Below are 14567 nucleotides of genomic sequence, written 5' to 3' on the forward strand. Positions count from 1 at the left end.
TATCGAACAGCATTATAGTGAGAGAAAAATGGATTTTATATATAAAAGAATATACTTTTTTTGTACACCAACCAAAGGAACAGAAACACAGAAAAGTAATGAGAACCGAAATACTTTGTAAAAGTAAAATTTAGCGGCATTAACGGTACATAGAGATCTCATCGAGACAACCAAAAGCCAATTTGGAAACTGACAGTTAAGTAATAAAGATACGGGATGCAAGTAGCTACACGTAAGGTATATAAAAATGTACGCAGCGATACTGCCGAGTCCGTCCGTCCTTAGCAGAAATTGTGAAATAATAAAAATGATTATACGGAAAGAACGACAATGAAAATAAGGTTAATTTATTTTACATAACGTCGATACTCGATACCATCGACGTTTGCGAACATCGTACTAAGACGTAAAGTTCTCAGTAACATACGTGAGAAATTGTGCAGGCACGGAAACGAGCGGAATAATTATTACTATGAATATGAATAATGCAGAAATAAAAATGAATGACAAAGCACACCATGAACCAACACCGGACGTATGGCAAACAGTGTATAGCGAAAAAGTATTTGAAAGTGAGTATGTATGTAATGAAGAGACACTAGTAGACTCCAAATAATAGCAGATACCAGTTACTAGCAGATATTAGACAAACAAATAGATGGGAGGCTTTGGGCTTGGCTAGTTACCACTCTGACGACAAAGACGTGCTCCGCCAATTGATTTAGCTTTGCGGTACGATGCCGCGAAAAAAACAATTATTGGTATGCTTATTATTTACCTGCTATGCCCTGAAAATTAAGTTCGGTACTAAATGAAACTGCACCATCACTTACCGTGAGATTTCCGTCTAATGGCATAGATGTAATAAAAAAAACTTTTGTAAAAAAAAATATTGGCTATACACTATCACAAACGCAATCAATAAGGTATTCCTATATAATAACGAGCTTAACAGTATTGAAACTTGAAGTAGATTTTCAAATGCCAATTATAGACCAAATTGGCTTTTACAAACACAAACGTACAGACTATTTTAGAGCTAGGATAATGCGTTTTTAACTTTTATAGCTTTAGTTTTAAGTATACGAATAAATTTGACTTTTACTTTTGTCCTTTAACTTTAAATAAAGTTCACTTCTCCCATTTGGTTTCTTACCAGTCCGAACCGAAATGATTGAAACAAACGCTTTTGATACACATGGAGGTGGCTTGAGCATGGTATTTTTGATTGATACCATTAATCGATGTGTTTGATGATCATGTTTTACAAACACATGATGATCAATTAATGGTATACCTCAAACATACCACGCTCAAGCCACCCCATAAAATACCCTTAGCAAAATGAAATAGGTAAGTAATCCCGAAGACATTTAAGCGATGAAATTACAAGTGACAGCAGTTGCAGCCAACTGGCGTTCCAATAAAGTTGATCAATTGAAGACTTTCGAAAACCTTGATAGGGGAAAAATTCGGGGAAACAAAACTCATTTAGTGACTCAAACGTACAGCTGTCACAAAGATCGATAAACACGGAAAAGCCGGGAGAACTAACAAACGTGGTGAACAGATTGGTATACGGAAAGTTGTTAGTAACCTCGGTTTAAGATTGCAAGTATTATAAGTTTAAATTTTTGCTTTTTTTTTTAGATCGCGACATAGCCGGTTTTGATTTCAATGAGCAACGTTGATTTTTGCAACTTTTTTTAGAAGTCGTCGAAAAAACGGTCGATCGAAATCGTTTCTTACGAACGCTGCCGCAGCGATGAGAGATATATGATTGAGTTCTATTGAAAAGTTGTAGACTTGATAATGCCTACAAAGAAGTCCGCGATAGCATATGTATAACTATTATAATAAATAAACCTATAGTATCTAAACAATTAAGTTTGGATCTTAAATCCAAATAAAAAATTGTTTTATTCATGTAGGCCTATCACACATAGAAGCGTTCATACATGTATCTATACTTATAATAAAACTGTAACTGGAAGATTTCTGTACATTTAATATATTTAGAAAATTTTGACCGGGTGATGCCTTATAATCGATACCGAGTCCAAAACAGATTTTTATTTAATTTTTGTTTGTCTGTCTGTCTGTCTGTCTGTCCGGGCATCACGTGAAAACTACTGAACGGATTCAAATAAAATTTGGTATAGTGGTAGCTGATATTCCGGGTCAACATATAGGCTACTTTTTATCCCGATAAACAAAAAGCTTCTCCCAAGAAATGAGATGAAAATTTTTATCAATTTTACTTCATAGCTTCGTTAAATTTGAACCGATTTTAATAATTATTTTTTTATTTGAAAGTGTATACTATGAAGCATGTATTGTGTAATTTTAATGAAGATCGGATAAATATTGTCGGAGATAAAGGACATAACAGATAACAGCGAGTCGCGAAGCATATGGGACAGAGATCGAATGCATGCGTACCATCCTACTTATATTATAAATGCTGTTACGAGTTTATTTATTAAATTCAACATCAAGTTACCATAATATTTCTTTATTGTACTAATTACAAATTAATTACAAACTAAACCTATGTCTATCTTATAAGTAATGTAAAACTAATTAATTGGACGCCAGGAGAGTATTCGCTCCAGGCTGGGAACTCTGCCAAAACCGGTGGACCTCGGCTAGCGGATCTCAGGGTCTCACGTATTTATTGAATCATGGTTAAAAGGGGCATATCTTCAAGCCCCTTTTGGAGAACACGAACTTAAAACAGTGTTAGGTATGTGCTCATTGCAAAATTATAACAATCCTTATTACTTGATACTACAAAATGGCCACAAACAATGCACGACCTGTACGAATGTACCTTATATGCACGACCTGTCTCATTAGACAGCTGATCGCTAAATGACCGTGACCCCTCTCCACCTCCATCCACTAAACGGGAGAATTAAAAAGGAAAAATAAAAATATAAAAAGTTCATACAAAGCGTCAGGATTCGAACTCAGATGCCGCGATATATGGTTGCGCCGCCCGAGCACTGCGCTGTCGGCTGCTCTGACGAGACGCGTGAAAATGTTGAATCAACACTGCTAAACATAATGAATAGGTACCAGAGGTAATTCATTATAATGCGAAAGTTTGTGAGTAAGGATGTATGGATGGCTGGACTACAAAAAAAGTCTGGAAGGCAAAATGCCTAATTGTTAGGACACAATAACCGCTTTTAGTTATAATTTGTCAATCAAAACACGGGTACAATCTTAAGATGGTGACGTTCCTATCAGATCCAAATAAATAATAATCTCTCTTGAAATTATGCAAATTGTACCTATCGTTTAGACGTTACTATGTGTATAGAAATGCTAAAAGATGTTAAATCCGATAATAACCGATTAAATGCAGACTAAGTTACGCGGGCCAGCTAGTGTTTACATAATTGGTGATTACTTCGTTACACCAATTATGTAACGTTCCACCTTAAACTTAAAGCTACTTGAGTTCCAAACACGCCCTGGTTTAAGAAGAGCCCACAACAAACTTAGCAGCGCTTTGTTATTCCATACCAACAACCAAGACAAAAACCTGTGAAGTGAAGACAGTCGATTCATTTTATGAGTAAATCCCACTGACAAACCCGTAAGGATGTAAAAGTATAACAAGATGATATTATCATAGGAATTGCGAACCTTTGCCTAGTTAAGACATGGATACAAAGACGAATAAAGACTGATAATGCCTCGAGTCGCAAGACCTCCAATCAGTTACAGAGTACCTACCTATATAATATAGTAAACGAGTAATGCTTTACTTTGTAAGTTCGTGTATTGCGTAACCGAGCATTGAACGTTCCGCGGGCATAAGGCAATGACCGGATACAAAAAATCCGTAGCCACGGAGCAATTTTGATAAACCGACGCGATCTCTTTTTCCTACGCTCCAATAGACGCTGAGGCAAAAACGCGGACCGAAAAGCGAAATCTATAATGATCTTAAATTATATAAAGGTGTTTCATAAATTTGCACCTAACTATGGCAAGCGTAGCAGAGCATCAAATTCACAATTGTTATCATTTCCTTTCTATGACAATTTTTCAATTTCTATTGATGGAAAACCTTTCAGTGTAGGACAATATCGTCATCGTGTTGATCTACTAATTTCGGATTTTTAATAAGATGTTTTCCTATCGAGCGTCAATCTACCTTCGTGTCAAATCGTAGGTGACGTTTGATTTTAAGTTAAATATGGAAACAGGATTTAATACGCTGCTGCATAATTTTATTGCGTTTAACTCAAACCTTTTAAGCAATTAAAATATCACTTGCTTTAAGGAAAACAGCGTGAGGAAACCAGCATGCCTGTGAGTTCCAATAATGTCCTCAAATGTGGGGGGAGAGTGTGCCCCTGACTGCTGCTAATCTTTACTACTGGTAAATAATGATGCAGTCAAGATGCGGTTGACTTGCTAGGGTTATCTTGCTAGTGTTATGTAAAACGTAAAACGTAAGCTTACAGAAAAATCTTATTATAATGTTAAGGATTACTTAAACAATAAAAAAAACTTGGCTGTGAATTGCTCTAACTTCGTAGCTTAATATTAATTTACTGTGAGATGGTGATAGCAAAAAAAAAAATTACCCGGCTAAGTTTGTTATGGGCTCTTCTTAACCAGGGCGCGTTTTGAATTTATGACAGTTATATATACCTTGAGCAAGGTATAAATTAGTTGCAGTATTTCATTAGTAAGTAGTAGTTGCAGTTAACATGGTCGCTAACTATGGGCCCCATAAGAAGGCTCAGTCACTCAGCGGGCGATGGAGAGAGCTACGCTCGGAGTATCTCTACGTGATCAAATCAGAAATGTGGAGATTCGTAGAAGAACCAGAGTTACCGACATCGCTTAATGAGTCGCGAAGCTAAAGTGGCATGGGCAGGGCACATACTTCGGAGAAAGGATGGACGTTGAGGTCCCAATGTGCTGGAATGGCAGCCACGAACTGTAAGCGCAGCGTTGGTTGATCAACGAGGTGGACAGACGATATCAAGCGGCAGGTAGCCGCTGGATCCAAACGACACAAAACCGTTGAATTTGGAACTCCCTACTGGAAAGACCTCCCATGTCCAGCAGTGGACGTCTATCGGTTTATATGATGATGATGATGACTTCATTAGTAGGTTTGTTAGTTCATATAAATTTATTTTAATTTTGAATCTCAATTTAATTTACAATTTTAATTTTATTTCTTATTATATGTTTAATTTTATATGTTTAATTTTTTTCATGATCCATTTAATGTATTCATGAAACACACGTAAAATTAATTTAATAGCATATTGTAGTTATATTGGTTTATATTGACAGATATGTGAAAAAAAAAGGTATTGATGACGTATAAGTTGGGGACATTTAAATGTAACGAATGTATAGGACGTAGTCGCGAGAGTCAGCTAGTAACTAAATAAATAAATAATAAACCCAGACCACAGAAAAGAAACAGTTTCACTTAATAGAGATAATGAGAAGTTATGAATTCGGTTGTTTTCTTTTATGTATGTTCGGGCATAACTCTTTTTTGGAAAATTATTTTCGAAATGGTCCTATTAACGGCTGATTCGGCACTCTGCTATCTGAATCAAAGGCCGTGGGTTCGATTCTCACAACTGGAAAATGTTTGTGTGATGAACATGACTGCTTTTCAGCATCTGTGTGTTTATCTGTATATTAGAAGTATTTTTATATTATTCATAAAAATATTCAGCAGTCATCTTAGTAGTACACAAGCTACGCTTACTTTGGGGCTAGATGGCGATGTGTGTATTATCGTAGTATATTAATATTTATTTGAAATTCAAGATTTTTTTCATTTTAAAGCTAATGGTACGGAAACCTTCGTGCGCGAGACGGACTCGCACTTGGCCGTTTGTTTCAGCTGGACGCATATATTTCTACATAAAGCTAGGAAGCTGAAATAGCCTATCAGATGAGGTTTTGAAGTGTGATGATCTGATTGAGAGTTTTCGTGGCAGACAACGGAACTCTTCAAAAACTTAAAGCAAATCAACCGCGATTGCTGCCATCGAATAAATATCCATTGCTTACGCATTCACACAACATAACATCACGCCTGTACACTCGAAAGCGTCACGCAGACGTTTTCAGTGTATCGTTTTCATTTTCTATCAAAGTTAGTAGTAGTAGTATATTTTTTCGCGACTGGAGTTAGTCTCAGCACAGGATTAAAGCTTGATTAATTCGCAAACGTCGGTTTTTGCAGTTATACTTCTTTTGGCGCGTTGAGATGATGAGAGTAAATTTTTTCTATGCGCGCGCACACCGTCACAAAAAAACCGACACCCTGAAGTTAGCTATAAGGTTTGACAGTGTAGACTTTCAATTGTCAAAGCCTGCGGGCTCATTCCGGTGATTTAATTGATTCAATTGTACAAAAATCACACATTTTAATGTTTAGTGAAACTTGGTTGTTCGACAATGAGTCTATTAGTATGTATTATAAATTTATGAACATTCCTTTAATTATGTAGAAATAATTTCTTTGTGATATTTCAATAAACTTTATTTAACTACATAATGTATTAAATACTTTTTTTTCCCGGTAAGTGTCGTTTTTTCCCTATAAATCGCTAGAATAAGGCGAAAATAAAATTTTTGGAAATATTTATATCTTTTGACGCTAAAGAAGCATAACTTCTAATGCGTGTAAATAAGTAACCACACGTTTTTTTTTTGTTAAAAAAATCTCTTGACCACAAGCCTCATGCTCAAGTGGCAAGGTACGGAACCCGACAAATAAAGCTAGTAGCGGTCGGCACGCAAAAGCTATGCAGCGGCCACCGGCGGGAATACAAATCAGCGCTGTACACGACGCGTGCCCGGCGTCCGTAATGCTATGAGTTCAACGCTTCAACTCATTGTTGGATACCACGACCGCATTGTGCATCGCAATGAATCCTTTTATAAAATGCAGTAGCATACTGACATGTTTTTAAATCCTCTACAAAAGATTCTGAAACAGTTAGCTTTTTGACAACATTAAAACACCCGACGTCCTAACCATCCGTTATACGGATAGTATAAGCTGTGCTAGGAAACGGTGATAGCCCAGTGGGTAGGACTTCTACTTCACTTTCAAGGAAGCGAGTTCGAATCCCCGCACGCACCTCTTACTTATCTAAGTTTGGTGCGTTTCACATAATGTTCTCAAAGGTGTGTGGAGTCCACCAATCCGCACTGGGCCAGCGTGGTGGAATACGGCCTTAACCCCTTCTCATTGTGGGAGGAAACCCGTGCCATGCAGTGGGCCGGAAATGGGTTGATATTATGATGATGTGATACTTTTTATTGCTTTGTTTACAAAAAATAGAGGATTGGATAAAGTTTTGTATAAGCATGTATTGTTGATTGTGTTTTAAAAGTAATTAAGAAGTAGATAAGAGATCACTATCAGTGATAAGGCCGCCATTGCAACCTAATTTCGTAGCTTATGCATATTTTTTTTTTTTTATGTTTATAGACGAGCGCTTGACTGCAATCACACCTGATGGTAAGCGATGATGCAGCCTAAGGTGGAGCGGGCTTGCCTAGAAGATGCCTATTCACTCTTCATTTGAAGGTAATCGTATTGTAAGCACTGGGGAAAATGGAAGCTGGAAGGGCATTCCAGATCCTAGCGGTGCGGATCAGAAACGAGGATGCGAAGCGCTTCGTACGCGTCCGCGGTATATCGACCACGTAGGGATGCAGATCCTTACTTACTTTTACTCCTCGCAGTTCGATGGTAAAAGGGCGTGGGGGGAACTAGAACAAATACTTCTTGAGCGCACTCTAGTTTTGGTGTGTAATAAAGAGTTAAATTATTATTGTTACTTAATCCCTCATGTTACTATTATACTATTATCAACCCATACCTGTTTTAAAACTGGGTAAAAAAATAGAAGTTTAATTAAAATACAATAAAAAATATATTCTAAAAAGTTGCTTTATCCAGGAACCCGGAACCTGCAACTAAATGCCAAGCGCTCACGGCTGCACCAAAAGTTCTTCAAAAGCTCAAAACTCTTAGCTAATCTTACTCACCCTTTCATGCCTGAGGAGGTAGCCGATGATTACGTCTTTCTTCTTCTCTTTCTCTTCGAAGTGGCAGATGCCAACGTTGAGCCCCATGACTATCGTGCGAAGGAGGCCGCCTTCGAACGCGTCCCACAGGTATTTGGGTGTGTAGCACATGATTGCCTGGAAAATAAACTCGAATTAGAGTACTGGATTTAGAAGCAAGCGTTATTTTGCGGACTTCCATGATATTTCATAAATAAATATAATAAATATACTACGACAAAACAAACAACGCCATCTAGCCCCAAAGTAAGCGTAGCTTGTTTTATGGGTACTGTGATGACTTGATGAATAATTTTATCAATAATATACATAAATAATTATAAAATACAGATAAACACCCAGACACTGAAAAACATTCATGTTCATCACACAAACATTTTCCAGTTGTGGGAATCGAACCCACGGCCTTGGACTCAGAAAGCAGGGTCGCTGCTCACTGCGCAAGTCGGCCGTCCAATTTAGCAGTTGAAAGTGATTATTTTACCTCTAATGTTCTAAGCGTTTTCCATAAAATGGGAAAAGCAACATGACGTTAAACCAGTATGACGCCATCGAATCAGCAATACAAAATTGTATTTTTTTCATTGGCTGCTAACGATGGTGTTAAAGCCCAGGACCAACGTGTTCTCCGAGGCAAGTAAAAATTCAAATACAAAATTTAAACAGAAAGCCTATTGATCTACAGTCGAACAAAGTAGACAGATGTTGTATCAGAGTTTTTTGTGACATAGCTCGTCCGGGGAAGTACTAAATAGAGGCGTATTTTTGCCGCCTAGCAGCATTACATAGCATTGCTGTGTTCCGATATTATATAACTTTTACAGGAGATTTAGTCCATTTTATATCATCTTCCCACACAGTGCATAGCCTGTACTGCAGTAACCACTAAAGAGTGTATTGGATAGAAGCAGGCGTTACTTTGCGGAAATCCATGATATATTGTCAAAATTAAGCTTAATTTGCTATACTCCGCGAAAAGCAGGAGAATCTGCGTGGTGTAATTTATAATTTCTTCAATCCTTATACTCCACACCAAACAGATCTCCGGCAATATACCCTCTACGCACGTTTCGCTCCAAAACCGGAGCATCCTCAGGAGATGTTGACTTTACAATGAATAATTGTTAAGTTCACTTAACAATTATTAATTTCGCTCCGAAACGTGCGTAGAGGGTATATTGCCGGAGATCTGTTTGGTGTGGAGTATAAGGATTGAAGAAATTATAAATTACACCACGCACATTCTCCTGCTTTTCGCGGAGTATAGCAAATTAAGCTTAATTTTGATAACTGAAGAGTGTAATTGTGGGATACGCATTTATAATATGATTCCTAAGGTGATTTTGGACCTACCAATGTTAAAACACATTTATTACAGCGAGGTTACTATAAAATTGTTGAATTTCATAATGACAAGGTTGCTTGGAAGCATCCGGCTCCGCTTTCAGCTCTCACAAGATAGAAAAATAAATGTTAAAATGTAAAATGTAAATTATTGATGTTGGAAGAGAGCCACTGCTGAGTTTCTTGCCGGCTGCTTCTCGGTAGAATCTGTCTTCCGAACCGGTGGTAGAGTCACAAAAAGGGACAGACTTGACGTTTCAAAAGTGCTTTTATTGGGCCTACTTGAAATAAATGAATTTTGAATTTGAGTAAGTAACCAAAATTTCCACATCAATACGTAAGTGGTAATATCACGACCGCTGTCCTGCTAGTTACAATTGGATCGTCTGTAACGGTGCTAGTCATGCCAAACCGCAGCCGTTGACTCGTCTAGTATGGAACTTGACCTACTGGCGAGAATGTAGTACTCGAATTGTAATAAGTAAAATGTAAAGTATGACGCAAGTCTTAGCGACTGCGATCCGTCGAAATTAAGCACATAACTATATACAGGGTTAAAAAAAAAAAAAAACCAAAAAGTTTTCGGCCTGTAGTTGTTTATAATAAAAGTAACAACTTTTGTTCAACGACTTCTTTTTGGCTCGATAGTTTGTGAAATATTAAATATTTTTCAAAGATTACTTGTTACTACTCTGTAATGTAACATCGGCAAAAGAGCGCGAACCGCGACTCTATTGTGCGTGCTCGCAGCGGTTTGGCAACAGGGGCATGTATTTGGTTCCACAGTGCATGTCACTTTACAGAAATACCATCAACTTAATTTTTTTTTAAGTAAAACTTCTTTAGGCGCGACTAGGGAGCAACTCAGTTTTTATCCTGACTAATAAACGGACGGAAATTGAAACGGATCAATTGTAAAAAAAATAGTGAATAAAAATTCAACAGTTTAAAAAAAAAACACTTGAAACCTAGTGCAGCTTTGTGTCCATAGACCTAAGGGTAGGTGATAATAATTCTTTATTTTCAGGCAATAGTCCCATAGAAAAGATTTGTTTTAAAGTACAATAATAACGCTAATGCAGATGTAAAAAAAAAATTATAATAAATATATATATTAAATAAACTTAAAACTCGCAGGACCAATGCATAATGTTAAGCCTCGTGTGACTTTAATTAAACCGACAACCACGCTCTTCGGAGAGGAGCACATAGAAATAAATTACAATGCCAGTTACTTCAGTTTTCTGAAAGAATGTACCTGACTACGTACTTTGATTTTATTTAATTTATCTGTTTTTTTTTATTAGTTTTTTGTTTTTTTTCCTTTTATTGTTGTTAGCATTATTAAGTATTTCTCTCTTTTCTATTTTTTGGACCCTAATTTAAAAAAATACATATTGTAGATTTGTCCGAACTAATTAATTGATAATAAATAAATAAATAAATAGGGCAACAATGCTGCTTAGCGGCAGAAATAAGCATGGCATACTTCTCTGGAAGAGCTTTGTCAAAAAAAAAGGCTGACTGACATTGGAGTGAAGGCTTTACTAAAGGGCCGAAATCATAAATGATGGTGTTTCACAGGGTTTAGCGTTGTCACCTACATTGTTCATACTGCATACCAATGGCATGCTACAAAATAACAGCTACCAGTGTTATAACAAAAGACACCCTCTACAAAGGGCACGTACGTCGTACAGTTCACTTGCGAACAACTTGTGAAGTGCAGGAACAAACTTATGTCCAATATTGAGGGTGCCGTCGACTAAGTGAAGGGGAAGCATGTAATATTGTGCAATTTAACCCCTTGAACAACGGAGTTCGCATAATTACCGCTAAAACACCCTTTTTACCACAGCATCTGCCTCAGCCTCTCCTCCTCTCCTCCTCCTCGTTATATACCCCTTTTTTGACCCTAAGACTCAAAAATTCTTCGATGACATAGTAGCTCACATCGCACTTCGTAAAAAACAAACAGCTATCTTAAACAAAACTTTTGTTGCTATATATAAGTAGTAACATATCGCATAGTGCAATACAAGTGCCAGTTGGCGTACCAAGCTTCTGGTTTTTCGGAGTGAGATGATTTAGTTCGGATTGTCAGGAGATCGTCAAAACTGTTTTTTTTTACATTTTTATCTGTCTGTCTGCAATGAATCGCTATGGGGAGCCTCTCTGCAATATCAGTAGATGGTTCAAGTGATGCAGTCAAGGGCTACCTTGTAGTGGAATACAAACAGCTAAAACGTGTTACCTGGAAAAACAGCACGAAGCACACCCACTGGTAGTACGTATAGTACTTCTTCTCCTGATTGCTGTCGTACTCGTTCATAACGCCCGGATGCGCTACCTCTTTGCCCATCTGCAACAAAAAAAAACTGTGTTAGTTTATTGAGTTTAGCTCTGGCGCGGCGATTTCTTGTAGTCGCGTACTTGCTTTTAAGAAAGTATGAAATTATAAGAAGGTTATGTTAAATTTAAGCAGAGAGCTTACAAATACAGTAACATATTGAATCAATGAATTAAAGCATCTTTGTATTCCAAGCTAGCAGAGACCTGCTAGCCCGCGGTTTTTTTGTTACCTACGGAATACCTATAATTTTATAGGATCTCCCTTTTTTTTGAAGTGAAACTTCTTTATTGTCTTTGGAAAAAAAATTACCGTCACTTTTTTCGGTTACGCGTAACATTTTTCAGTTACGCGCCATCTTTTTTTTGTCCCTACCTCGGTTGGAATTAGTACATCAATTTTTAAAATGCATTAAAAAAATCTGTCTTTCCTGCGGTCTTCCTTATTGTAAGGAATACTTATGCCTAGAAATACTCGGCCGGAAGAAGTAACCTGTTTTTTCCCATCCCTACGCCTTCGAGAGTAGGCTAAGCGGTCGGCCAAATTTATCAATAATATCAATACCAACGTTATAATGTCGAATCTATGTCCATTTGTTATTTACCTTTGTTAGGGTAACTACTGGACTGGTCTTGATGAAGCATAGCTGGCAACTTGGAGATGGACTTCTTATTGCAAAACAGAACCCGAGCGGTTTCGGGTATTAATAAATTAATACTAAATCTAGGAGTTTTTCAAACGAGCCCTATTCTAAGAGCCCACATCAAACTAGGCCGGGTATTTTTGTTGTTATCACCATCTTACAGCCAATTATTATAATTATAAATGAAGTTAGAGCAATTCAAACCCAAGATTTCTTATTGTCTATTTAATCCTTAATATGACAACGTAATTTAATAACTGACCGTCATAGTTCGCATTAGAACAACGTGGAGGGTCTTAATTTTAAATTTCTCTCTCTCTCTCTTACGTGAGGCCGGAGCGAAGACCAGCCTAACAGGTCTGGCTCCAGATTCAGAATATTCTAAAATGATTTTGTACTCAGCTCTGACTTTCTATACAAACAAATTAACATAAAGTAAAATACTAACTAGCGAAACTGGTCTTAAAACTGAAGACAATAAAAAGTAAATGGCAGTCAGTAGATCAATGGGTCAGTCTTACACCGTTAGATACCAATTCTAGTGGGAATCGACCGTAATTCATTCATTAGAAGTGACGTCATCGTCACCTCTAACGAATGAATCGTTTCTATCTTTAACTTGTATCTTGTACTGTTGTGGTTTTCAAATAAAAACTTCTATATATATAAAAGGTCTCGGGTCGCAGTTTTCACTATCGAACAATCGAACAAATTTTTTGGTGTATTATTTAAGTAACATAGGCATTCCCCCTTATAACGCGGGGATTTCCCACATTATTTTTATGTACAATATGTTATTTTTATAAATAAAAAATATGTAGTTATGTTTTTTATTTCTATATAAGTTTCCTTTTTAAAATGTAATTGGATTAGTTCCATTTTAATAAAACGACCAAATTTCGTTATGATAGGTATAGTTTTTTTTAATACTCAATTTAACGAGAAAAGCTAAACGTGAATATTGATCGTGTTTTAGGTTTTTTTTTTTAAATCCCAAACCCATGGGATGACGTTGCCCCTCTTCAGATTTATATATCACCCTGGTTTTCACATTGAGTTAATTAAAGGACGAAGAATGTCATACGGCTACGTTATATCCCAGGTTAACCAACAGTTCCCATGGGATTTGAAAAACCATAATAAAGACAACGGACAAATAGCGGAACACTAAATCGCTTAGTAGCACGTCTTCGTCCTACAACTAACTAACTTTTACACTATCGGTCTAACTTTCCAAACCCGTGCAGTGTCTCGTGAAACTGAATCTCGAATAATGATTTATATTCCACTACAAGTTAGCCCTTGACTGCAATCTCACCCGGTGGTAAGTGATGGTGTCTGAGTCTACGATGGTAGCGGCCTAACCTGTTAGGGAGTATGGTAGTCATACCCCTAATCGGTGTCTACGGGACATCGCACCGGAACGCTGAATTGTTAGCGGCACGTCTGTGTCGGTAAGGTTTTAACTAGTCACGGCTTAAGCCTCCACCAGACCAGACCAGAGAAAATTCAGAAACCATAAATTCCCAAATTGCCCCTGCTGGGAATCGAACCCGGAACCTCCAGCTTAAAACCACAGCGCTCACCGCTGTGCCAGGGAGTTCGTTTTCGACATTTATCAAGGACCAGTTCTTCCGGCTATTGAGCAAGTCTGTTACGTAGCGTGGAAAAAAGTAGCCAAGAGACACTAATTACTCAAACTGCAACGGCATCAAGGTCGGGTAAGTCGACTTGCACAACATTGTCGTCAGGTTAAGTAAGAATACATATAACGTGTAACTGAATTACGAAATATTGTTAAAGCTTAAGTATATTTCATAAGGAATCCCCTGCAAAAATATTAAATCATAAAAAGCATATTTATTTTTCCATACAAACGAATTCAAAACATTCAGTGTTAGTAACTACACTACGCGACGAGTACCTAATAATGTGACAGCAGTCACATGATTTTAATTTTGCATGTGATGTTAGGGCTTTATGCGATTTCTTTCAGTAAAAACTATGGCAGTAGTTTATTCAATAACTATTAGGTTTTCGGTTTCGCAGATAAGTACAGAATGTACCTCAAAAGCTTGTGAAGTATTATTTCGTTTTCCATTTACACGTTGTAAAATGATAAAACGA

At 37.2% G+C, this 14567-nt stretch overlaps 1 protein-coding gene across 2 annotated transcripts in view; it reads right to left on the reverse strand.

Moving 5' to 3' along the window:
* The window catches only part of LOC120623298 (innexin inx1), a 71228-nt gene that overhangs the window by 22916 nt on the left and 33745 nt on the right, over positions 1 to 14567 (reverse strand). For both annotated transcript variants that reach the window (XM_039889247.1, XM_039889248.1), the window contains exons 3-4: positions 11702 to 11809; positions 8065 to 8220 (exon numbers count right to left, since the gene is read on the reverse strand). In XM_039889247.1, the coding sequence (XP_039745181.1) occupies positions 8065 to 8220; positions 11702 to 11809 (264 nt within the window). The remainder of the gene's footprint in view (positions 1 to 8064; positions 8221 to 11701; positions 11810 to 14567) is intronic.

Source organism: Pararge aegeria, chromosome 4 (genome assembly GCF_905163445.1).
Source record: "Pararge aegeria chromosome 4, ilParAegt1.1, whole genome shotgun sequence".
In the NCBI taxonomy this organism is placed as follows: domain Eukaryota; kingdom Metazoa; phylum Arthropoda; class Insecta; order Lepidoptera; family Nymphalidae; genus Pararge; species Pararge aegeria.